The sequence below is a fragment of the Vidua chalybeata genome, chromosome 3 (genome assembly GCF_026979565.1).
Source record: "Vidua chalybeata isolate OUT-0048 chromosome 3, bVidCha1 merged haplotype, whole genome shotgun sequence".
NCBI classification, from domain to species: domain Eukaryota; kingdom Metazoa; phylum Chordata; class Aves; order Passeriformes; family Viduidae; genus Vidua; species Vidua chalybeata.
Window position 1 is genome coordinate 52514664 of NC_071532.1, and position 26779 is coordinate 52541442.

General features: G+C 41.7%; 1 protein-coding gene across 2 annotated transcripts in view; it reads left to right on the top strand.

Annotated features, from left to right (window-relative positions):
• Positions 1-325: 325 nt before the first annotated feature.
• EZR (ezrin) overlaps positions 326-26779 on the top strand; it is a 37377-nt gene continuing 10923 nt past the window's right edge. The window contains exons 1-6 of one of the 2 annotated variants that reach the window (XM_053937950.1): positions 326-729; positions 18072-18155; positions 23053-23148; positions 23942-24216; positions 25019-25102; positions 25734-25880. In XM_053937950.1, coding sequence (XP_053793925.1) covers positions 718-729; positions 18072-18155; positions 23053-23148; positions 23942-24216; positions 25019-25102; positions 25734-25880 — 698 coding nt within the window. In that variant the 5' untranslated portion in view covers positions 326-717. Of the gene's footprint in view, positions 730-18071; positions 18156-23052; positions 23149-23941; positions 24217-25018; positions 25103-25733; positions 25881-26779 lie in introns of those variants that run through there. The other variant, XM_053937951.1, reaches the window with a different exon arrangement.

Genomic DNA, 26779 nt, shown 5'->3' on the forward strand with positions numbered 1-26779 from the left:
GACATTGCTGAAAATATGCTTTACTACACAAAGCAAGCCTGTGTTTTGTTAAGTAATCATATTTTCTGACCTTGCACTCCAAGAAACACAGCAACTATTACAGGCCACCCCTAAGGCATCACGCCTCTGTCGGACACTTTCCTCGTGCCATCCATAGGCTTGGGAAGCGCCGACTCCGGCGAGGCCCCAGCAGGTGCGGGCGCGGCGGGCCGGGCCGGGCCGGGCTGGGCCGGGGGTCTCCCGCGGGGCCGGGGCCGTGAGCGGAGGGGCCGCACGAGGCCCCGCGCGGCCCGGCCGTGCCCGGGAGGTCGGAGTGGCGCCGCCCCCGCACCTGTCGCCCGCCCGCCCGCCCGTCTCTCACGGCGAGGGGCTCGGGGGCTGCCGGAGGCTCCGGGCCGCGGTGCCCCCTGCGCGCCGGGGACGTCGAAGCGAAGCCGGCAGGGGTGCCCCGCGGTTGGGCGAGGCCGGTGCCGCGCTCGGCGGGCGCCGGGGGGAGCGGCGGGCAAATGGCCGGCGGCGGTGAGTCACCGCCGGGCCCCACCTGCCGTACTTAACCCGCCGCCGGGCGGCCGGCGCCGTACTCGCGGGCTGCGCTGCCGCCGTGGCCGGGAGCGGCTTCTTCCTCCTCCACCTCCTCCGCACGGGGCGCTCGGCAGAGGCGAGGCAGGCGCTGCATGAACGTTTGTGTCGGGAGTAGCAGAAGCAGCAGCCCTCAAAATGCCGAAACCGGTGAGTGGGGCGCGGTGGGAGGGAGGCGCTCCGCGGGGCCGCACTGGGTCTGCCCGCCCGGCGCTGGGTGTCGGGGGCTCGCTCGATCCCGGGAGCCCGGCGGGGCGGTCACCTCCGGGGGTCGCGGCGCGGGCTGGAAGGGCTGAGTCCCGGTTCCTGCTCCCCGCCACTGGACGGGGCGTTTCGACTCGAGCGCCCTGGGAAGTTCTGCGCGGCGCCGGGAGGGAGCGGCGGGCACCCCGCTCGGGAGCCACATCAGCGGCTGCTTGGAGCGGGAGAGATCGCTAGGGCGGCTGCCTGCGGACGCAGGGCCGCGGGCAGGACGGAGGCGCCTCGGGTGGGCTGGAGGATCTCCTCGCCGTCCCGCCGCCGGGAAAGGGAGCACGGAGCCCCGGATCTCTGTGCTCCAGAGATCAGGCGGTGGGTTTGCTCCGTCCTGTGTAGCGCTTCCGTGCTAGACATACACAGAGCTCCCGAGTAACTCTCGAAAGAACAGCTTTCATCACTCTCCCGCTTAACGAGAAATGATACAAATGCGCCGGCTGCCATTTAGTATGCTTGTGGCCTATGCATTTATCTACAGGAAGCATGTATGCATCTGTAAACATAGGAAAAAGCTTGTTCCCTCCTTGTTTTGCCATCTAAAAACTAAATGCTAGGGACTCTTAATGAAAGTTCTCCACACTGGTCTCTACCACTCATTATCGAAGACCTGTTTCCTTTTTTGGTTGGATTTTTTTTTTTTTTTTCCCAATTGAAAGGTCTTTTTCATCCCTCCTTCTTTCTCTTGACACCACCACCTCTTCACCGCTTCCCGCTCCGACCTTCTAGTGGGTTTTTTTGTTTGTTTTATTTTAAAGTCTGCTGCTACTGTGCCGGTTAGAGACGTTAATTCCCTTGGGGAGCCAACTGCCTAATGCGGAGCTTTGAGCAGTCGTTGGAGCAGACGCACTTTTGAACTTTGAAGAGCATAATCAGAACAGATTGTTGTTACTAAATATTTTCAATAGAGGCAATATCTCTTAAAATTCAGTGCAGTGAAGGACTTATGTGAGTATTAGCTCACTGAAATGAAATGTGAAATAAGAGCAAACAAGCTTATCTTTGTGGTAATAAGTAATTGATATTTTATCACCATAACGTTAAAGTTAGTTGAACTTTTGGATTTTTTAAAGCATTTAGGTTAACTTACATAGCAGTTTATATAAACCTAAAAAAACCAAACAAACAAACAAAAAAAAACCAAACCCAGCCTAACAAAAGACAAAAACACTCCAAAACCAAACTATGCTCAGTCCTAAGAAATGATACATCTTCAGTCTCTCTGGCTGTATTTCATCAGTAGGAGGTGATATGTTGCTGCATATAATAGCATCTAACTGAGAGGGCCCTTCTGTAACTGGGGAAGCAAATATATAATTTATAAAGTATGGATATAAAAGGTTGTGTGTGAATAATTTCTTTCTGCCTTGTTAGCTGTTTGCTAATTACAGAGTGCTTTCGTGAAATATCCTGGTTAGAATAATCTGAAATCCTGGTTTAGGACTAAGTCGCACTGGAAGCCATGGATAGGTGTACAAAAACTCTTTAATCTCTTAAAAAAATACAGCTGTGTTTATCCTTTTGCTTGGCAGGGCTAGGTTTGTATTCTCTCAGAGATGGTGATTTTTCTTTGTTTCTTGGCTGATTAGCCAGTGAACAACAAAGGTGGATGGTGTAAACCACCATCCACTGGGGAAGGATGGTAGTACTGTAAAGACTTCTGAGATGTGACCTTCTGGCTAGGATTTATGGACAAGACTCTGTGTCAATACTTTGTAAATATAAGCCTTTTTCTTACTTGATCTTCTGTTCAGTGGGGCTAACTGCTACCTTATTGTAAATGGAAAAGACGAATTTTGCAGAGGCTATTTTAGTAAAACACACTGTTCAGTCTGTCTGTTTAGACTGAGACTGGATTTGGATCCTTCCCAACTCAGCTCATTTAATCTTAATACAGCTAAATAGGATTCGTGTCAGTTTGCATGGAGGGAGGATGTAAAGCTGTCGCTCCAGAGGCAGAACTATGCTCAGGACGAATGTGACAGCAGCCTTTGGCATGTGTGAGGAATGATAGCACGACCTCTTGGGATGCACAGGGAAGCAGTGTGTTTCTGCTGGGTATTTAGCATGGATGCTAAATATTTATTACCTGTGCTTGTTTGCATGTGTCTTGTCTACATGCCATAAGTAGATACGGTGTTGCTTGGCAGACTTCATGCTGCTCTGTGTCAAGTCTCACACACTGGTCATGAGTTATTTACAAATTATGATTATGATTACAGAAAGCAAAATTTTGGCAACACCTTCCCCTCTGGCCCCTCCACCCCACAACCCAACAAGCTAAACCTTTATATGAAACTATTGATTTAATAAAAATTATAAATGCACACACAAAGCTTACAGATCGTGTTTGTAATTTACTGTGAAATAATCACAGTAAACAACTAGCGAAGCCATTAACAGTAGGACATTAGTGATTTTGTATTTTAATTGAGCACCAAGGTGAAGTGCTAGAAAGCTGACTTACTGAGTCTGTGATAACATTTGGTCACAGTTAGTTGTATCTGATGCATGCTTACCATGCTCAAAATAAATTTTAGTAAAAGTCCAGAAAATAATACTGCAATCAGTATATTTGTTAATATAGACATGTTTTAATATGTAATTTAACACAGCCATTCTGCCATGTGTAGCAGTTACAAAGTAATGAGATCTCTCCAAGGTAAGCTATAAATATATAACCTATACCCAGTTCATGAGGGTTTATGGCTGGGAGTTCGTCAACAGTTCGGATGCATGATTTCTATCTAGTCTGTACAGAGGTTCATTAGGCTTTACAGGTAGTGAATTATTTTGTAAGGAAATGCAAAAGGTGTCATCTTGTCCAAATCTTGCTGTGTTATCTGGAAAATAGTGAAATGCTAAATAAACTTACTTGCTCAGCCTTGCTTAGTTTCATTATTGGAGTGAGTGTCTGTGTGGTCTGTGCATTTTTCCTAGATTCGTGGTACTAGTTTATTTCTGATGGTGTTTTAGGTGGATTGTATCCTCTTGCAAAACAAACCAATCTAATAAATTGTGGCTAGAACAGCATGGCTGCAGGCTAATGAACAGTGCTTACCGAAGAAGGAAATGTGATCTTGGGTCTATAGAGCTGTTAATTTGATCTGATCTACCAGCATTCTTGGTTACTTTATTGAAGGTGGATTTTTTTGGTTGGTTGGTTTGGGTTTTTTTTTTTTCCTCTTGGGGGAAAAAAACAAAATGTAAAGCTTCACAAGAAATTAAGTTAGCTTTGCAGCATAGCATTTGATTGATCTGGTGTCACACAAGAACGTCTAATACTTGTGTGACTGTGTGTAAAACTGTGTAAAGAGAGGACAGCAATAAATGCAGTCTAGCAGCTTTTGGTCCTAAAAAGAAAATACAAGTGAATAACATCCAGAGGCTCCTTTTTTTAATACCTTTATTAATGACCTGTGGTCAGAAAGCTGAGCACAGTAATGAAATCTGTTCATGTCACGCTGTTGAGGGGGAAGTATTATTGATGCAGAGAGCCAACATATAAAGGAGATTGAAGGACTAAGGGGTAATAAGGTCCCTTTGCATATAGTTTAACTTGAAAGTTTATATACTTGGTGGGGAAAGAAGGTCCCTCACTAAATAGGTTAGAAGGAGATGGATTAATCAGTGGTAGTATAACTGTCCTGTTATGCATGTCATCTGCAATGTGTAGGGCTTCTCTAACAGAAAGCATTAATAGAAGGTTCTAATGAGAGCTTTCCTTTAATGTAGGTACTTACCTGTGCCTAGGACAGACAAATTCAAAGCAAAACCTAGAGAGTGGGTTTGGGATGACCACAGACAAAATTCCACCTTAAGAGGGTGCTTGGCTATTTCAGCCTGGTAGAATTCAAGGAGTTATCTCTTCCTTCACCTGTGTAGTAAAATGTAAGGAATTTAAATGCCAAAGAGAAGAAAGAATGCTTTAAGCACAATTTGTGGTTTAAGAGACTTTAAACTTTTAGAACAATTAAGCATGTATGGTGGGGGGGAGGGAGAGAGTTGTGAGTGGGTAGGATGTTTTTTCCCCTTCCCTTATTGATCTTATTAGAAGACTATTCCAAGACCTAACATCCCTAAGATAAAATTTGACAGTACACAATTTAATGCTGCTGCCTGTAGGAGGGGGAACTGGAACTGATGTCTCAAAAAGCTTTTCCCAGCCCTGTGTTGTTAATAATGGGCTGGTGTGTGCTAGGCATTTAGTGGTTAGACAAGTCCTCCATACCTGTTTAATGTTGAATATACATGCGTGCTGTCTTCAAGTTGTTTTTTCAGAATACAGGTCTTCTGCCAAACCTTTATCTGTCTGTGAACAGACTATGGCATTAAAATTGAACAAGTTTTTGATAAGCTAGCCAAAAAAATATGCAACTGTAGTGACAGGAATTTATTTCTAAATATAAACAATTAATATTAGTAATTGTTCCGAGATCTTCTCAATTTATTCTTGACTATGTGTCTTCTAACTACATGTAGTGGTTTTATCTCAGAGCTCTTTACAGCAGATTCCTGTAACTGGACTGAAATAAAAATACTTTTTCATACCTTTAAGTGTTCACAATCAATTAAAATACTCTTAGCTTATGGATGGCTATAGATTTAGTCGAGAATAAAATATTACCCTTGTAAGCACCGATTGCAGTCCATCAGGTGATACAGTGTATGGTGTATTTGATACCAGATGTATACTCACTCTGGGGCAAAATGGAAACCCAAGGAAGCTTCCATTTGCCAAATGTCAGAACTCCCTTACATTTGCCAAATGTGTCACTCACTTCTGCAAAAGAAAGGTGGAGGATTCTATGAGTAGTAAATTTGAGGAGATGAATAAAGTTATAAGAGAATGAGTTCACAGTTTGCCAAAACCCTTATTTACTGTGTGAGCTGAGTAAGCATTTCCGAGAGCAGTTTGTTGTGGGATGTTAGCTGCTACAGAGAAACCAAGGGTGTTAACTGTTAGTCACTAATTAAAGAATTTCTTAACCTTCTTAAAGGTCAAAAGGAGGGAGATAAGCCTTCCTGTTCTGTTCTCTTCCTCCACCCACATGAACATCTTCCTTTGTCCATGAAAAAAAGCTGTGATATGTCAGGACTTTTTGAGAATAAGACTTCTTGATGACCACTGAAGATTCCCACCTCAGTGTCGTTCCTGTTTGGCACACTGTGCCCAAAGAGCTTTACATGCACGGTAAATCCCATAATCACTTGATTGACCTTGATGGAAGGCAGTGCTGCCCAGGATCACTGGACCACGCTGCACACTGTTAAGTAATGTGCTTTAGCTGTGTTTTGTGCTTGCTTTGAAGCCTGGTTTCTGCAACAGATAACATTACTCTGTGAGCTGAGAAGTACGAAGAACAACAGTGTGTGCACCTAGGAGAGGGGAAAATTGTTGCTATAAGAGGCAGGAAACAAGGCATAGCTCAGTGTAACAACTAACCATGCTGCTTCCGTATTGCTCATCTGTTCAGATCCAGATTTTTTTCTCTTTCTAGTTCCTATTTCATAGTGGGGAAATTCACTTGCCTTCTCTGCCTCTGCTCTTATCTTTGAGAGGGCATGAGTAGCAGCCATGTGCTCAGCCGAGGGTGATGGACACCTCATAGTAACAATTGTTCATTAAAGAAAAATCCTGACTCTAAAAATTAACATGCAGGACTCTGCCTAATAATTGAGTAAGTGAGACTGTTGCTGATGACCATGGACTTGTATTTAGCTACCTACAGTGTAGGCTCAGCAGAAGAGATCCCCTACACAAGGCCTGTAACCTTTTGCTTCCTTTGAGAGGGGAGCGTGTGATTGCCCTGTGTGATTTGTGTGCATTTACTTCTCCCTCTCACTAGCAAGTGCTGTAGCTATTGTGTAAAACTCTGAGGTGTTACTATAACCATCTCTTCCTCTCGTGTTTTTGCGTGAAGAAGTCCACGCTTGCTGTAGTTGTTCTAACCTCAGTGTGAAATGAGTGTGAGAGAGAATTCTCTGGGGATGAGTGGATGGATGTCCTGTAGCTGAATCTTGAGCAGGCTTACAAAATGACTCTAGAGTGACTCAGTTCTGCCAAGAGACCACCACTGTGTAGATGCAGAGAGCAGCTCTGTGAGCTGTCTGCTACCTGAAGAAGTGGAGACTAAAAAAAAATCTCACTTTTGAACTCAGGCATATTTTGAATTTAGCCTGTGCAGCCCAGTAGATGACTTGAAGCCTGTACTGTAAGTTCTGGTCTTCAGAGTTACTTGTGGGAGCTAAAGTTGTTCTTAAACACCTAGCTGAGTACACTTAGCTAGCTTAACTTTTTGTCTCTGTAGAGATAAGTGATTGTACAGAGTTCCTGTTGCACAAACTATGGTGTGTGGTGAAGTGATTTGCATAATTGATACTCAGTGATCTCAGTGTGGGGGAGAATAGTTCTTCCTCCATAACAACTGTCACAGCTGTGCAGACAAACTCTTGAAATGTACTTTATCTGCTGTCACTGTGCTCAAGGTACACTTTGGGAGCCACTGGACCATATTTGTTTGCCATTACACATCTATAGTGAGGGGAGTGGGAAGAGTTTCATCTCAGAAGCCCTTAAGCTGTTTTAGGGGTTACGAAGGGGTACTTTGGTACTTTGCCAGTCCTTGCAATCACTTTTCCTTTATGATTTGTAACTGCTCAAGAGCAATACCTTTGTGCTCAGGTGACATTCCAGGACTTGCCATGACCTACCTTTATCTGGGAGCAAATAGTACCTGTTGCATGCTGTTTGAGAAGTGGAAGCATTGTAGTGTACTGCACATAGATCATATTATCGAGCTGTCAGAAGTGATCACATCGCATAACCCCACTAAGAAATTTCACAAATGCCATGAAGTGTGTTCCACTGAAGTCCATGAGTAAAATGAAAGAAGCTGATATGGAACAGCTAAAACAGAAGGGTGGAATATCAAACCAAAAATCTCTCTGACAAAAGGATTTGTATCTAGAATGCAGAATGAACAAACATGATTACTGGGCCTTGTGTGACTTGTTGCACTGCTATTTCTCCCTAAGTAAATGGAGTTCATTTTCTTTCTGCACTTTGATGTCTATATGAACATGGCTGGCCTTGTAGATCAGGCAGAAGCCCTTGTAGCCTAATAGTACACCTCTGATGTTGGCCAAAAGCTGATGCCTGAGGAAGAGTATTTCAAAGATATGCACCATTGCTTTCCTCTGAGGTATTGGAGGTTGAAAAGTCCTATATAATGAGTTACTAAATGGATTTCTGTGAACTTGTCCAGTCTTGCTTTAAAACCCTGTGAACTTCAGCATCCATAGTATACTTTAACAAAGGCTGTCCTAGATAACCTTCACATTGTTTGGAAAGTTATCTACAAACCTCCTTGCTACAGTGCTACGTGAACACACATACCTTGTCTAGTCTGTTCATGTAGCTCAGGAGGTTATATGCTCTTGTGTCCTAGCCTCAGTAAATTTTCTTCCAAACTGAGAAATCCTAGCTAGCTTAGTTGATCCTTGCATGGTAATTATTTGAGCATCCTTGATCTTCTTCCAGTTCACACCTGACAAAAATACTGCTTTGCATCCTGGAACATCTCTATCTTGGAAGAGTACAGTTACTGAGAACATTTCTCCAGTAGTTGTTTCTTAGATACCTTAAACTCCCAGGTCATAGTCCTGTGGGAGAGTAAGTCACAGATAATCCTTGTGTTCACTCAGCCCACTCTGTTCCATTGTAATGTGCTGCTCTTCCACCCCAGAATAACAACCACCACAGGGTTGATTGAAAGTGTTGAGAGCTGTGTGCTGTCAGGCTGTGTTGCTGCTGTCAGACTTCTAACTCTGTAATGGCACTGATTTTTCCATGCACATTGCCCTCTAGAACATAGATCTCTGCATAAGGATTGGAATAAAAGGCACCAGTATTCGTGCTTGGATTCAGGGGAAGCTCTGAGGCTATTGTAGCTTTTATTTAGATTATTCACAGCTTCAGATCCTGTTGTTTGTTGTTTGTGAGTTTGTACTATGGAGTTCATCTTTTGCAGAAATTGTTGTGTGTTTGTTGCTTCCAAGTGAAAAAGCCAAGCAGAGGCATAAAGTGATGGTTGTGTTCCAGACCAAGACCGTAAGATACTAATTTATTTTTTTCTTTTCCCTCAAGGGGATTGCAGAAGGATGATATTGCTTTATGTAGTGTAAATACTGGAGATGTTAAATTATTTAGAAGACTCTGAAATTATGATAAAACTTGATAAAACTCTATATTATCTGCACTTGGCCCCATGCTTATGTTTCTGATGGAAAACAGCAGAAGATCTGATCCGTTCTGGATTCTGAGCAACTTCTTGAGATAAAGCTTATTTGAGGATTTTTTGTGGGACTTGCTGTATACTTCATGTGTAAAGCCTTAGTCTCGCAACTTCATTATGTTTAATTAGATGCAACAGCTGTCATGATAAAACAGTCTGTGTATGCAGGAGTTTGCATAGCTTTCCTCTAGCTTTCCTCTGTATTTATTCTTTATGTACAAAGGAGCTATTGTTGCTGCACTCTGTGTTCCTAAATCCATCCTAGCATCCATTGAGGGCAAGTGACACATCCAGGCAGTGGTGCTATGTTGAGCCTGTTGTCACTGGCTGTGTGTTCCTCCTTTAAAGAACAGACTGCTGCCTGTACACAGATATTCTGAAAATGCTAATGGAGTATTATACAGCATCAGAGAGTCTTTAAAGTGAACATTAGTGTATTTCAATGAAACACCATAAACCCTCCTGCTTCTTCATAATATTGTGTTCAAAGTAAATCATTCTTGCATCCCTCACATAGAGTGAGGGTAAGTGTTTTTCATGAAAAACACCTGGGCTCCTTAAGTGTACAGGGCTTTGTCCAAGGGCAGTATCCTGGGGCCTTTCAGGCTTACTCTGCATTGCTTTATGTCTTGCCAGAGCATAGGAATTTTAAAGTTTTAGATAGGCCTCTGTCTCTCAGTTTTTCAGCTTGTTCCTGGCTTGAGACAAAATGATGCTGTTTGCTTGTTAGGAAAGAGCTGGGGGGAATCTTCAGTGACTGGAGAAAGATTTTTTTTTTTTTTTTTTTTTTTTTTTTTTTTTCTAGGAAGAGTGTTTACTTGGTTTTACTATTTCACTGAGCAGTTATTGTTAACTGTACAGAGCTGATCAGAGGTGGAGAATCCTGGTAGTCTGTCTGGGGCTTAGGCATTTGGGAGCCAGGGCTATCAGAGATGTACTGTCACTTGCACTTGCCACACCTGCATGAAATCTTCATGATCTTTTGGCATGCAAAGTGTTATTGCTTGATCTAAGATAAAGAACTGAATTGCAGCCATGGCTGCTTCTTGACTTTTCACACAGATGCCTACTATGCAGTTATTACATGCTGACAGAAGAGATAGTAGGCCTTCATTAAGGGAACTGAGATAGTCATGTAATTTAGTTTAGTATCTTCTGCACATCTAAGCATAAAAAAGTTTGAATTTGCACTCTAGGATTATATTAATGTTTAATTATAAGGACAGTTTCATGCTATATTACAAAGAAGAGTTAAGTGACATGGCTGCAATACTGAACTCCATGGATTTGCTGTCTTGTGACCTGTTTGTTTGTAGGCAGGGAGTGGGAAGTTCATTCTGAAAATTCCACCCACTTTGTTAAAACTGGAATTTCTGGATGACTCCCCACATCTGGGTATTGAAGGTTTTCTTGCTCACATGAACCCCCCTCCCTCCACTTCATCCAGAAGTCTAGCTTTCAGATTTCACTCCAAAATTTTTCTTGGCTTCCCCTCAAAGTACTTTATTTCTCTTCCCAAAAACTGCCACAAAAGAAGTCATAAGCATTTTTCACCATACATGAGAGCAAATACCTGGGCTCCTATTGCCTTGACTAAACTTAAGAAATTTCAGTTAAATATAACTGATACAGCTATTGCTCCTTAATTACTGAAGACTAGTACCCCCAAAAATATGATTCTGCAAGCTGTTGCATTAAAGCTGACTAGTAGTTAAGGCTAAAAATTGTACTGGACAATTTTAAAGTAACTACTAGATTATAGATTATTATATATAACTCAATTTAACCTCAGTGGTATTTGTCCCTCTCCAGGGAAGGTAAGCAAGGTTTTAAGGACAAAGACCAGCCTACTCAGCTCTAATTTTACCTGTTGCAAATGCAGCAATACCTAACTGCTTCATAGACTCTGAGGAATTCCATTGGAACGTGACTTAATGTTCCCATTTATTTGCAATGAGGAAGCAATGTTTAACACAATGAGATCTGAAATGGAACACGTCCTTCAGTTCACAGAGGGGTATTGTGATTTAGCATGGTATGCTGAGAAATGGGGTCAGTCAAATGGGTGCAACCAGCTTGCCTTGTCAGCCAAGGGGATGCCAGTGAGGCTGTCTCCTATTCCTATTTTGTGAGCCGCTGAGGCTCTTTCTTCCTTGTCAGCAAACTGCTTCCTAGTTTGCAAGGGAAGGCTTGTGGCTGCTGTGCTGTGCTGACACTGCCCTCTCTGAAATGCTCCGTGTTAGGCAGGCAGTGCATGGAAGGTTCTGCCATGGGAGCAAGGAAGGAGCCCATGAAAGGCTTTCTTCATTGCTGGGCTGTGCAGTTCTTTCCCATTCTCATAGGAATCAGATTCTCCTTCCCCCAGAAGAGAAATGGTGAGTGTCATTTGCCTTCTTATTTCAGGTTCTAGGACATCCTTTAAATCTTAAAAATGTAGCGCTGGGAAGGACTTGGCCCTGTGTTTTCTGAAGGCTGCATGGAAGTGGCTGTGTAATATCATAATATCTTACCACTTCATCAATTATTGTTTCTTGTCACATTACCCAGCCTGGAATAAGAGGGCTTTTTGCTGGTTTTCTCCATGTGGGTTTAGAAGTTTTTATAGTCTTCTATATAAGACATGTTGTGTTTCAGACAGCTCCCATTAGCAAAGGGATCACTGACATGTTTAAAAATAAAATCTAGTTTGAAACAAACAGAAAACCCCCACAAACAAATAAAAAAACCCAAACACACACAGATTTAAAAAAACTCAACTGGCAACCAACCCAGAAACACTCGACCTATAGATCAGTGTAGACTTTCCAAAAGAAGCATTCAGATTTGGATGACAGCATTCCATCTAGCAAGTCATCAGGCAGGCAGAACAGAATAGTCACCTTCTGTAATGCTTCCGGTGACAAGTACACTCAAGAGTGTAATTTTGCCCTCTATGTAATAGCATCACATCAGGAAATGTGGTGTTTTTCTGGGGATTATAATAAACCACATCCTTGTCTACAGTCCTGCTGTAGCCCATTGTTTGCAAGCCTGTAATTTGTTCATCTCTGCCTTTTATCCATTCTCACCTCTCCAAGTGTAACACTTGTAGCTATTTTTCAGACCTACCAACATCTTTGAATTCCAGCGCTGTCCTCCCAAAAGACTTGTTTGTTCTTGACTAGGTGCTGTTCATGATCTTGTAAGTGCACTCCATCTTCCAGGGACTGTGAGAAAACTGTTTTCTTATTCCCTCAATCCCACCACACTTGCATCCCCTTTTCAAGACCCTGGCTTGACAGGAGAAGGTCAGAATATGTGTCCCTGCCGTAGTTCCAGAAAGATGAAGGTGCTGAGCCCGGCTGAGAGGGAAGCTGTGTTTTGGCAATCCTGCAGCAGTGAATGGAACTGATCATTTGCTTGATATTCATGACATTTGTCTCCTGCTCTGAAAGAAGCTGTGGAGAATGTAGGTGCAAAACTGGTCATTTGGTTGTAATTTAACATGGCTCAGATTTGTTGTATGCCTAATCTGTGTTGTATGGCACCACATCAAATATGTTATTAAATTTTATTTGATCCATCAGGCAGCTTATTCTGTCAGAGAAGAAACAGAATTGTCTCCAAGTGTTGTGTTCTTGATATGCTGGTGTTCCTAAAGTACATTCTTAAGTATACCATAAATTGAACTAATATTTCTGCAGTTGCTTCTGTGTTATTTGTGCTACTTACCTTCTCAGAGTTGTCTTCTCTGCACAGTCTCTGAACCATTACCTGTTGATTTAAGTAACTTGTGGAGGACAGAAGAATACAGATACTGAAGTGTTAGCAGATTAGCTCTGAGCTCTGAAGCTGCTAGGATTTTTTTCCCTCCTCAAAGTTGAAAATTTTCCCATAACAGTTTCCGGGAGCTGGGACAACAGTTACTCCATCATTTAGGACAATATCTTTCTTTGTTGTTGGACCTGGAACCAGTGAACACTACTGAATGGAATGTGGGAGAATAGAGAGCAGTTTCATTGCCCTTCTGATGCTGCTGCATGAAGTTGTTTTTCCTATTACCAGCTACTTAATCACTACACACGTCTATGAACAGCTCTGGTTGCTAAGGTCAAAATGAGATTACTTTGTCCTTGCAGATACATTGCAGCCCAGGCCAAGAAGCTTGCCTATTATTTATTCCATTAGTAGTTGCTGCTTGCCTGCTAAAAGAGTAGACCTGCAGAAGTGAGGATTAATGCTACTACTTTCTTAATACTATTATTAATGCCACTACGTCCTCCTTGTTAAGATTTCTGTATTTCTTCAGCACAAGCAAGTCCGTATCCATATAGTCTGTGTGTGTGCAAGAAGGCTTAACAGCTCTGCACACTGTTTTTCATAGAATGTGCTGTGCAGTACAGCAGTTCAAAAATGTGGCTGATTTGCTTAAATGTACCAGTGACTCCTGGGATTTCCAGACATCCAGTGACTGAATAAACAAGGCATGTCTATCTAGGTTTCTGCACTGCCAATTGCCACCACTTGGGAAGATACCGAGCTTGGAAACCTGCTGTTTAGGAGACTCTGGTCTTTCTTCCTCCTTGGAAAGAGGAAGAAAACATTCCTGAGCACTGTCTAAGGCATTTAGACCTGCCTAATGATAATGACAAGTGACACAGTTAAGTACTGGTTTGTCCTGTGTTGATGGGTAAAAGTTGGTATTTAGTGTCCTTTATCATATGTATTTACTGACATTAAATTGTATGGTCTTATTTAAATGACTTGCACAACTTCATGGTTTCACTGAACTATTTTATTATGCAAGTGAACTATTCAATTACATGCATCAGGGTGCAAAATATCCACAATAGCATGGTGTGTCTGAGAGCTGTGGGTTTTTCTCCCTGTTCTCTCTACCCTTTTCCTTTTAGTGTGGGATGTTTTTCAGTGGAGCTGCAGTATCAGCAGAGGGATGGTTAACTTCAAAGATACCGTGTTACTTGCAATCAGATACTGGTTCTGCACCAAGGTGCTGAAGAATCCAATGTAAGAAAAAACTGCAGCTGTGTGTTCATAGTGTCCACCACTCCTGAAAACTGGGTGTTTGTGAGAGGATGGGGTTGAAGAGGCAATGTCTTCTTGGGTACAGACATGGTGCAATTCTTAAGAGAGTTGCCTCCTTAAGAGAGTGTTTCCTGGATGTTTTTCAAATGGCACTTTAGTTTTTCAAGTTACTCTACTGATATGCATGGACTCTGAAAGGCTGCACCTGCCCCAGAGATTGATCTACTGACTTAGCATTAGAAAAGATGTTGTTTAATCGACAACAAAGGAAACAAATGCATGACTTAAGGGCATTGCCAAAGCACAGAAGATTCCGTTCTAACTACCATTGCTTTCCATAGTGCTACAATCATTTAAACTCTACTCTGAAGTTCTCTTTAGCTCTGGCCTTCATCTTCTATTCTCTTGTTCAAATTGGTAAGATAGCTAACACTACAGTCCAGTATGAAGTCATGGAACTGCTGTTCAGTCTTTCAGTGTACTAAATTCTTCAGCTGCATGGAGAGTTTTTCCTTTTAATGCAAATGGCATTGCCTTTTCAACAGCATGCTTTTTCCCTTCTGGATCAAATTTGTTAGCAATTTCATGCATCCTAAGACAGGGGAAGAGGAAAAACTTGTGTTCTGTAACGTTTTTGTATGCACAAGCAAACCTTAAAGGCCCTATTTGTCATTTTAAGTGTGTTAACCTCAGACATAAAAGTAGAATTATTGAATAGTTAAGGTTGGAAAGGACCTTAAATATAATCTATTTCCAACCCCCAGGATAATAAAGTGTTACGACATTGGCCTATCAAGAAAGAAGTCACATCTTATTGTCCAGGATTTTTAGTGTATTTTGTACATAAAAGCACATATTTTTTAATATAACCCTTATTTCATGTATAACAGCCATGTACTGTTCTCTCCACACCCTTGTGCTCTTAAAAGTGAAAAGCTGTTTTCATTTTGGTTATGGCTTCAACCTTGTCCTGGATTACTGCCAGGATTTGGTAGGATCTTATAAAGGACATGCCTTGGCTAGACAGGGTGAACAGGACTTCACTTGTGAAAGATGTCCTAACTCTGTCTTCCTCTTTTTGTTGCTCATGGAAATTCATTTGAGTTCTTGATTGTTTTCCTCCCCAACAATACCTGAATTAGTTAGCACATTAGGTGTTGATTTAATCATCTCGGTGCCATGGGGAGTTCCATCTGGTCTGAGCAGAGTGCCAAACTGATCAACTCTGTGTAGCAGACATCAAGATTTCTTCAGGCTGTCTAAACCAGGGTTTCATGTGGGTTAAGCTCTGTTTGCTGCTTTACTATGAGTTTCTCTATAACTAAAAGCTTGTATGGAGTGGTTGTAGGACATCCAACAGAAACACTGTTAAAATCATTATGTTCTTGAAGTCAAGGCTAAGGTTTGGAGATGAGAAACAGGAGGGCTTAATAGGGCAGGAAGGAGACTCAAAGGATATTCCCAGGCAGTCATCAACTCATTGAAGGGACAGAAGGTCTCTTCTTGCTTTGCCTGTCAAGTGGCTGGCAGTTTGTCTGAGGGCACCAGGGAAATTCATCTTTGTCCTGATGGTTATGCAGCCCTTAAAGAACACAGAAATTAGCCTTTACTGCAGGCCCCAAGTGCCCTTGAAAGCTTTTTGGATAACCAAGTAGTCATGTTCCTGCGTGCTTCTGGCTTTAAATGATTGAGGTAGAAAAGCAGATGACTACAATTTTTGGTCTTAATACTAAAATAATTCTTGAAATATGTACCAGCTAAATGCACTAAATAGCTCACTATATAGCTGATCCTACAATCTTTGAGGGTTGTAGTAAAACAAGACTAGGGAGTTTAAATTTTTTTACTAGCAGATAACCACTAAGGAGAGATAGAGGAAAATACATACTGGTACGAGCTGGAATTTTGTACTCAGCCAGCATTCTGCAGATTTTCTGGTAAGGAGTAAGAATCACCTCCTTTTAAGTTCTTTAGCTTGTAAAGTGATACTTATTTTACACTTCTATGGTGTTTCAGCCAGAAGTACAAATAACTTGCTCAGCACAAAACTAAGACAATGAGCATATGTTTTCTTGAAGTGGGTAGAAAGGGATTAGAGTATGATTAGGGATTTATTGTTGAGAGGGATTAAGCAACAGGTGTTTTTTAAGGTCACATCTTTGAATTGCAGACTTGCTGTTCCAGAGAATTTGATATCTGAACTTCCTCTCCCTTCCTATGCTGGCAACATTTCTTGGGAAACCTTTGGCTCTTTTCTTGGGAAACCTTTGGTTCTTAAGGCACAGGAAGAAAACCTTAAGCGTAACTCCCTGCTCTGTTGTGATTGCAAATGCTACAGTTAGGTTTTCCAAGAACTTGCTTGTTCTTCCATCTTGCATTTAAAGAAACTTTTTAAAGGACAGTGCTTTAAAAACACAGCTTGAAAGCGTTGTCACTAAGTCATCTTCTCTAGTTCTGGGGTCCTGTGACTTGGAAAGTGCCTTCAGCCATCTTTCTTTGGGAGGATCCTCTGTCATGTGGGAGTAGAATATCTATAAAGATACTTGATGCCTTCATAGAATCATTTAGTTTGGAAAATATCTGTAAGAGCAAGTTCAGCCATTAACCTAGTATTGCCAGGTCCACCATTAAGCTAAAGAAGGTTGGTTAACTATTCAGTGTCTCACTGAAAAAGAAGCGCAAAGATTTGTAATTATATTTTACTAAAACTAGCTGAAGCAACTGGTTTTAGTCACAGTTCTGTGTTAATTATAACATTGTAACACCTGACTTTTATCCTACAGTTTAAACGTACATAAGTAAGTTGCTAGGAACTGCTGAAGACCAAAGCTTTGTAGTGAGTGATTCTATTCATCTCCTACCTCTTTTACCTCTCATTTCTTCAGATGTATGCCAGGCTCTCCTGGTCTCTTAGCCTTGGCTTTCTGTAATGTGGCATTTACAAATTGTTGGGAAATTGTCATGAAATCTCATCTGCCAGTACCTTACATGTTGCCTGGCCATGTAGCATAACTATAATACACAATCATACATGTTTGGGTTTTTTACATTTGTTTTGTGATTGTTGGGTTTTTTTGAGAAGTACTATAATATTGCAAGCTGTTGTCAGAACAGTTGAAGATAATCCTTTCCCGATTTGCCATTTTACTGGTCCTTATGGCATTCCCTGTAAGATTAGTTGCTGCTTTTGCATCCTGATTAACTGCTAATAGACTTTTTCTAGTCATTAAACACTCTTGCCTTCTGCATTCAATAGTAACCTCTGTCTTGCAGTCTAGTGCCATTGCAATAAATCTGGTTATGTTGTTTCTTCACTGACAGCAAGAGCTTATTGAACTCCTGCCCTGTAGTATCATTCAGTACCTGTTACTGCTGTTTTTATGTGCTGAATAGATTTTTATGAGGGAAAGAATGAACGTTTATCAGGTTAATGCTGATTGCTTTATAAGAATAATCTGCAGCCTTTTGCCTTTAAAACCTCAGATTAATTCCAGCTCTAATATAAATGGAAGTTAAATTATAAGTCTTAAATTTAATTTAGTCATTAGGGCCTTTCGTAATCCAAGGGATGGCTTGCAGGCGGCTATACTGTGCATCCGCAGTAGCTCTTACTCCAAGAGGGTTTAGGCCTGAAAAGGCTCAGGTCTAAAATACCCTCCTGTTGAACCAGAAGATCTGTCCAATCCTGTGTTGAGTAGGAAAACCTGTGGAGCAATTTGGTTAAAACAGCAGAATGAGTGCTCCAATTAAGTTTGCTGGTGTGATAACACAATTCTAATTGAGGCTTAAGTATGTTTATTATAGAGGTTACAGGAGTGCATCAAAGCGTGGAGACTTTTGTACACAAAGTACTGTATTAACACCTAGAAGTAACTTTCAATGCATCTTAAACAATGCTTTTTTTTTTTTTTTCCTTAGATCAACGTTCGAGTTGTTACTATGGATGCAGAGCTGGAGTTTGCCATCCAGCCAAACACTACAGGCAAACAGCTGTTTGACCAGGTCAGTGAAGGGTTGGTGTGGGCTCTTGTTTAATTTTGGAGTATGTTTTGGACTATAGTGTTTTCTTAAGACTGGATTCCAAACCTATCTTTCTTCTCTCTACCTCGTAATCAAATGGCCTCAGTCTGAACTAAGATCTCTAAATTCCATCACAGTAAAAGAAAAAAGCAAAAACCCTTGCAGGTACGTTATGTTCCAGTGAAACCTGTCTTCCTAGCATGTTGGATGATGAACTGTCACAAGGGATCTAAAATATCTAGCCAGCATAGGTAGCATGTAAAAATGTACTCTTGCTTTGAAGTACATAATTCTGCTTAGCTCTTAGCTGCTTAGCTCTTACATAATTCTTAACTTCTAAGGTTGAAATGTTTTTCTTGTGCATAAAAGTGTTCAGAATCAGGTCTTCAGGTGGCTGATGAGGGCATTGGCATGACTGCATTCATTCAAATGCTGGGTTTGAGGAACCACTTACCACAGGTGTTTGAGTTTGTCAAAATACTGGAAAACCAGAAGAGTTTGTGATCTCTGTGCAGCATTTACAAATAACATGCCTTGTAAGAAGCCGCTGTGCAGCAGGATGGAGCAGAGATCAGTGCAGCCTGCCTTCAGGGGTTCCCAGGGAAGTGGAGGGCTTCAGTGGCCAAGACTCTCCTCCTCTACTGTTATTCTTCCTGTTACTGCTTTAACAATATACAGGTCTATTTGAAGATGGACCTGCAAAGATCAGATAAAGACAACTAAAACAAACTGTGTGCTATTTGTGAAACTTTGTTAATAACGACTTAACTAGCTTGCTGTTATAGAACTGAAGCAAGGCCTGGATTTTAGCAGAAAAACACGTACTGCTCTGCAACTCAAAAGAAAAAAAGAAAATAATTGCTTCTAGCTCCTGTAGACCTGAAGAATGAGAATTGGTCTATGCAGACTTCAGTCACACATTTTAACATGTTCACAAATCGTTATTTGCACTGCTGCCCTTGTACCCACTAACCTTGATAGCTAAGGGTGGTTGTACTTGAGTTGCTACTGCTACTCAAGTAGGCAGTACTGGCTAAACAACGTCCATTGCTTCTGAGGTATTGTTGATACAATTTCTTGTTTCAGTGAGTTAACTAGAACTTGCTAGACCTTATGGCAATTGTGCATTGAGAAGTACTTAAAAAGAAAACCCCCCAAAAAACCCAAAACAAACAACCAACAAACCAGTTAAAAAATAAATGAAATTCCAAACCACCAACAAACAAACAGGAAAAAAGCTTCTAGTGAGTTCTTGAAAGGAATGAAAGAATGAAATCAAATACTACTCACTGCAGAACTTCACAGTACAAAACCAAGTACTCCAGCTTGTTTATTAAATCTAATTCCTTTTGATTACTACTGATGTGGGATAAATGTCAAGTACTCATTGAACACAGAGACCAAGGATTCAATCCCCATATAGTTCATTCATTTTAGAGTTGGGCTCGATGATCCTTGTGGGTCCTTTCCAACTCAGAATATTCTATGATTCGGTGACTGGAAATTTGCTGAAATGCATTTGAAACCTGCATTTTTATGGAACCAATACCTGCTGCTCGATCTTCCAGAGGAGACTCACCAAGTTGATAAGGGAGATGGATCACCTCTCCTATGAGGAAAGGCTGAGAATTGGGATTATCAGCCTGCAGAAGAGAAGGCTTTGGGATGACCTAACTGCAGCCTTCCAGTACCTGAAAGGAACCCTAAAAGAAGTTGGAGAGAGACTATTTACAGGGGCATGTAGTGACAGGGCAAGGGGGAATGGATTCAAAGTGAAAGAAGCAGGTTTAGATTAGATATAAGGAAGAAATTCTTTACTGTGATGGTGGTGAGGCACTGGAACAGATTGCCTAGAGAAGCTCTGGATGCCCCAACCCTGGAAGTGTTCAAGGCCCGCTTTGATGGAACTCTGAGCAATCTGGTCTAGTGGAAGGTGTCCCTGTGCATGGCAGGGGGGTGGAACTAGATGATCTTAAAAGTCCCTTCCAACCCAGGCCATTCTATGATTCCTTTCATTCTGATCACCATGGCATCAGAGTAACTTCTTCCCCAGGCCCTTTCATGTTAATCCAAAATAGAGAAATTGGATTTTATCTCCATCAGTACAAAAATCCAAATTACTTAAAGCCAGGTTTTTAAAAGCAATGCTTCAGATTAGACTGTATTTATGTCCTTATGACAAGCATTCAACAAGTACTTCCCTCCTCCATATATATTAACTAATGCTTACATCTGTTCAGAGTCAGGGTCGTGTCTCTGGCAGAAGAGAAACTACTTTCTCTGCTTTCAGCTGAGAAGTTCAAAATCCTGAGAACATGGAAAAGGCAGGATGTTTCAGATTCAAGATACTTCTGTTTTAGCTTGCTGTCTGGGTACTTTGGCATTTCTGAAGAATGCTTAGTGCACAATTGGGATAGACCTACTCCTCATGGAGATTTTCTCCTTACATCTACTGGCATGGGTTTAAAACCTGTGATTGGAAATTCTTATCCATATTTCATACCTTGTTTGGGGTACTTCTGCATATCAAGGGAAGGCTGAGTTAGAATTGTGTAGCACAAAACCAGAAAAGGTGAAGACCATGTATTCTGTCTCCAGTTCTGTTGAGCAAGCCTTTCCCTAGGCCCTTATCTCGGGTGGAGTTTACACTCAGATAAAGCCTGTGGAGGCAACAGGTTTTCACAGGTATGGGGAGTGGCCCAACTGGAACTGCAGAACCACTGTGGGGGTTTTGAAGAAGCAAGCTATTTTTAAGAACTACAAGGTGATTTCTTGGCCTGGTTGTCAGCTAGCAGAGCTAGGCTTTGCTAGCATGACTGTATCCTGCATGTAAGGTGTATTATAGCTCCTTTTACAGGAGAGGGAAAATAGTGGAAACCTGTGAATATTAAGATCGTCTCCACTCAAGCCAGTCCTGTGCAGAGTTTATGCTGCAGTGAGGTCTGAGGTGTCCCAAGAACCAACTCAGTGGGCTCTGCAGCTGGCTGGAATATCTCCCTGGGAGTCATGTGCCCTCCTGACCATGAGTAAAAAAAAATCAAACGGAGGAGAGTGTAACTGGTGTTTTCTAGAAGTGAATGCATAACTGGATGGAATGGGAAGACTCAAGATTTGCGGCTTCATTCATTTGAGGAAGCAGAGGGGGTGTCTCTCATCTTGTATATAATGCCTCATTTCTTATTTCTTCCTTGTTTTGCCTTGGAGGAAGTTTACAGAGCATTTAGCAGTACAGGCTAAAACATTCTTTGTTCTTTGTATTGAAACTCAAGCAGTCAAATTATGAAGTTTAGCTTAATGCTTTCTCCTTCATTGCTTTTAGGTTTTGGAAGGAATTTGAGGGGTCATGATTTATGAAAGCTTTCTAACTCTATTTATAGGAAGTGTACTTTTTCTCTTATAAGAGACATTCAGAGATAATGACCTGATAACTGCTTGATTTATGCAACTTTTTATTTTAACAAAGTTGCAACATTCTTTTATGCAACAGGAAGTACCATACTCAACATACCCCTGGTTTTCTGTTAGACTTCTTAAAAATACATCCAGCTGTCAGAAAACTTGTCTCTTCCATGATGAAACAAGCCACTTTGTGGGATGAGGGACAAGGAATTTTAGTCAAGTAAAAGCTGAATTAGACAGAGCCCAGCTCTTCTTTTAAAAGGACATGGGGTTTGGAGTTTTTGTTTGTTTGGATTGGTGGGTTTTATTGTCTTTTTTTGTAAACTCTAGTTAGTCTTGGCTAATGTGACATTGTATCTCTGAAGTCTGCTCTCCAGCCAGAGTTGATCAATATCATAAATGTGGAGGTGAAACAGATCCTTGGTTGAGGTCTTAGACTTGTTGAAACATATGTAACAACACATTCCCAAATCTGTCACACTTCCCTAACTAACTAAGTGGTTTTAAATACTTCTTGCCTTCCACTCAGTTGAGCTCTCAGTAGCGATGCCTACATCACTTTTTGAGGGGCTACTCTGCAAATAACACAACGGAAGTGATCCAGCTATGTAGGTAATAGATCTTTGCAGATTTTGGCTGTGTCTAGAGCACAGCTTTACAGGTAGATGAGCTGGCAGCCAAGCAGTTGGCTATAAGAACAAGCTGTCAAAAGTAGGTGAAGGTCATGGACTTGTTCGCTTTATGCTCCACTGAGGAAATGTAACATGTCCAAACAGGACTGCTTTTCTAGTAAGTGCACCATCCAGCCAATGGATGGTGTTTCTGTGTCTTTCAGCTGGTTAGTATTTACAATATATGAAATGAAGCTTGTCCTAATGTGGGGGCATTGACATATTTTTGTCCTTCATAAACTCAGCCTTTTGGGGAATTTAAAAAAGTAATAACCTTGACTGAGAATACTTACATCTTGTTTTAACTCTCAGAGCCTCACAGCAGTGGTGTGAAGCACTCTAGAAGGAATAGTCTCTGGTGACTGGCAGACAAGGTCACTTGAGCCATTAGTACTGCTAACTAGTTGTAGTTAGTACTAATACCATCCCACCAAAAACTTTGGTAACATAACTCATCTGCTTCACTAAGTACAGTTTTAAGATGGGTCAGTAGATAAAAGCAAGCAGAAACCCCACCATCTGCCTATGAATCAGTCTAGCAGTTGGTGGCCTGTCATTTGCTGTTTGTCTCACCTGCTTTCCCCAAGATCATCATCTTCTAGAAACTGGGTGGGACAAGTATCTTAGCCTACACTGTCATCGTCATCTACAATGGCAGCTTTGTCTGCAAGGTGAAATTAAGAGATACCAAGTGAGTAGGTCTAGGCTGTTGCCTGCACCCATCACAGGTGATGTGGGATCCAGGATACCTGGATCTCAAGTAAAGTTTTTCCTGCAATAGCTTTTTATTTTTTATCTTTCTGTTGCAGGTGGTTAAAACCATAGGTTTGCGAGAAGTGTGGTACTTTGGTCTTCAGTATGTGGACAACAAAGGATTCCAAACTTGGCTGAAGCTTGATAAAAAGGTAACAGACTTTGGGCTAATTGCTGGCCAAAGGTTAAAGCTTTTATGTGTCCTGATGTGTTATTGGCTGCAACTTTATACACCTTGTGCCTGCTGTTGATTGTGCCCTAATTTTCATAATTCCAGGATTGTTTTTAGAGATAACATTGTGGTCTCCATGGGTGAGGTGTGACATGGTAGAAGCCCTTTCATTCTCTGAGTTGCAGGAAGCATTTGCCAGATGTGCAGCAGCACCTTGATACTGTACTTTGTTGGGAGGAAGCAACTGCACTTTCTGTGGCTGGAGGAGCACCTTGGCTGTTGATGGGCTTAGGCCCTGCCTGTGCAAGATCAGTAGTGTGCTAATTGGAGAAGAGGCACTTCCAAGCTGGGCAGTCAAGGGCTGATGTCTCTGATGTGCTCCTGTTTTTGTATTCCCAGCTCTTATGAGGGCATGAACTGCTTTTCTTGATGCAGCAGTCAGTGACACACCTGTTTAATGTCAGGGGCTGTGCTCTGTCAGACACACACACAGTACTAAGTGGGTTTGCCATCTGATACAGCACAGTAAATCATTCTCCAGTGACCAGTGTTTGCTGTACAAACAGGATTTAACTAGCTTAGTTGGAAAACAATGCATCTCCCTCATGTTCTCTCCTATCAGTAAGCTGCCAGAATTAAGGAATTCCACTAAAGAGTTGACAGTCACTCCCCTCTTATGGCAAATGCCCCAAATTTTTTTTTCTGTCTAAAAGCAATCTATTCTATTGTTTGCAAAAAAAACACCTCAGTTGTGGTGTCACCTCTGTCCTCAGGTTTCTGCTCAAGAAATCAGAAAGGAGAATCCCCTCCAGTTCAGATTCCGTGCCAAGTTCTTCCCAGAGGATGTGTCCGAAGAGCTGATTCAGGACATCACGCAGAAGCTGTTCTTCCTGCAGGTGAAGGAAGGGATCCTCAGTGATGAGATCTACTGTCCTCCTGAAACAGCAGTACTTCTTGGCTCCTATGCTGTGCAGGCCAAATTTGGAGATTACAACAAAGAGGTGCACAAGCCTGGATACCTCAATTCAGAGCGTCTGATCCCCCAAAGGTGAAGGAATTGGCTGATGCAGTCTCTTTTAATTTTTTTTTTAATTTGAATTCTATTTAAATGTAAAGAGTTTTAAATAAAAGTATATTTGGCTTTTTTTCTTAATTGATTTATATATAATTGTGGTTTTCCCTTATTTTATTTCTACCTGTCATATTTGAGTATGTTTTTCTTCTCCTTGGGTTGGGTTGGTTAGAGAGGAAATATAGTTTTGTGTTCAGCTTTTATTTCTTAAACACTGCTGCCTTGCTGATAACTGTGGCAGTATGAATGTTTCCTCTTTAAGAAGAAAAGAGCAGCATTAAGTCAAGAATATGTCATTCTTGAAGAAGGTAGGGTTGTGTGTCCTTAATCCTAATGTACAGTCCTAAAAACCTTGTATGTGGAAAGCATGTCTTGTGGCTACACAGTCCATCCCCACACAGGATCAGTGGATGTTATCAGACCAATGGCTTCTGTTTACCCTTTCTGATGACACTGTAGCAGTGTCTAATTCCTGGGATTGCACCAACACTTGCTTTGCTGTAATCCCCTGGTGTCTACAGTATGTGTGTGATTTATTTGCAGAGTTTTGCTTATACCTCTCATGAGTCTGGTCAGTGACCAGAAAGGCTTTGCAGAGGATTATTGCTCATTCTGCATTGCTCTGCTGTTCTCAAAGAGAACATCTTTGGGCTGAGTAGGGTTTTCCTTTTGGCTACAGTAAGGCTTCCACCAGGGTGAGAGTAAGACTATAGCAAAGATCACCATCAGTGGATACTGCAGGACATCTAATCTTGCTGATATCTGTTTCCTTGTGTAGGGTGATGGACCAGCATAAACTCTCCAGAGAGCAGTGGGAAGAACGGATCCAAGTGTGGCACGCTGAGCACAGTGGCATGCTCAAGTGAGTGTTTTGTGTTGGTCCTTGGACTGGTCACCTTGCTGTTTGTTTGATTACCTTAAGTTTGCATTTCTACAACATGGTTTTGTTAGTCTGTGGTTTAGACTCTGAGTTGCTTGTGTGAGCCTACTCCTGGTATGTATGTAGTTCAGTATTGAATCACATGGTAAAGCACAGTAGTATATTTTGTTCTGGTGCTGAGAACAGCGTGGCTTCCTGAAGATCTTGGACCTGTGCACATTGTATTAGTGATAGCTTTGAGTGGGAAAAAGAGTAAAGGTGTGTGTCAAACCTTACAGTCATTGAAGCATTTGTATTGACAGATGGGGAAAGCTCAGATCCTAGACCTTTCATACTCACTGTACCCTGAGACAAGGATGAGTGCTGAGAGAGGTGAATGTTGCTGATTTCTTGTCTGGAAATCCTAGGGATTGGTATATGGGAATATTATGTGTGTGTGCTCGTAGATGTGGTATCGTAACTTCTAAAGTGAGTCCTAAATGGTGAATGTTCAGTTTTAACTTCTATGTTTGAAGTGAGGTATAGGATTTTTTCTTTTTTTCTTCTGAGGTGTTTGTGTTTTCTGAGCAGATGTTGGTTTCTCATTTATCTGACTTCTTCCTGTCTCAATCAGAGAGAATGCCATGCTGGAATACCTGAAAATTGCCCAAGACCTGGAGATGTACGGAATCAACTACTTTGAAATCAAGAATAAGAAAGGAACTGACCTTTGGTTGGGGGTCGATGCCTTGGGGCTCAACATCTATGAAAAGGATGATAAGTAAGGGGGTTTTTTTGGGTTGGTTTTTTTTTTTTTTTTTGCCTCTGATCTTCCAAAGAGGGCTGGTATGGGACATTCCTCATTTGCAGGAATGCTTGTGTTCCAATTTTGGATGAGTAGGTGAAGCTAGGAGATGGGCTTTCACGTCACTTGTGCTTTCATGTCTTTCCTGGCCTGCTAACACTACCTGCTGTATAGAGATGTCAGTTGTACAATGCCATCTTCATAATCGTGCACAGTAGTGGAGCTGAATCCTGAACTGAGGAGTTTACCAGGCTTTTCCTTGAGCCAGATCACCAGGTTTGCCATCAGTGGCCACAACATGAGAACATGGCTAGGCTAAGGTTATCTGCAGTGTTCAGACACCTAAGGAAACTCCTATCCTGAAGTTAATGATGGATGAATGTGCAGGTGCCCGGTTCTGAAAAAGGCAGATTATGGGGTGGACACAAAAGCAAACCTGGGTGACACCCGGAACCCAGGGAGAGGCTAACCTATATAGTTACTGTGAACAAGGAATGAAATGAAGGCTTGCTGAAGTATGCATAGTTTTAATCAGCCCTTCTGGTAAAAGCAGAGCCATTATTAATTGGATAGTAGGTGGGAAATGATAGACTACATCTATAAATAAACATAATAAGAAGGTGAGAACAGCTGTGTCTAAGCCTGCTAGTCTCTCCTAATACTCTGCAACTGAAGGATTGAAGGGAGTTAAAATAGATATTTTTTCGATGGAGCATTGCTGTCAAGACTGCTTTCTTTTCCTCTCCTCAATGTTTCAAATCTTTGTTTAATGTGACTAATCTGACTATCATTAAAATACAGAATGGATTTCACCTGTTCTACATCTTTGCCTCCAAAAAGCTTTGAATGCAACCCAAATATTAATTGGAAGTCTT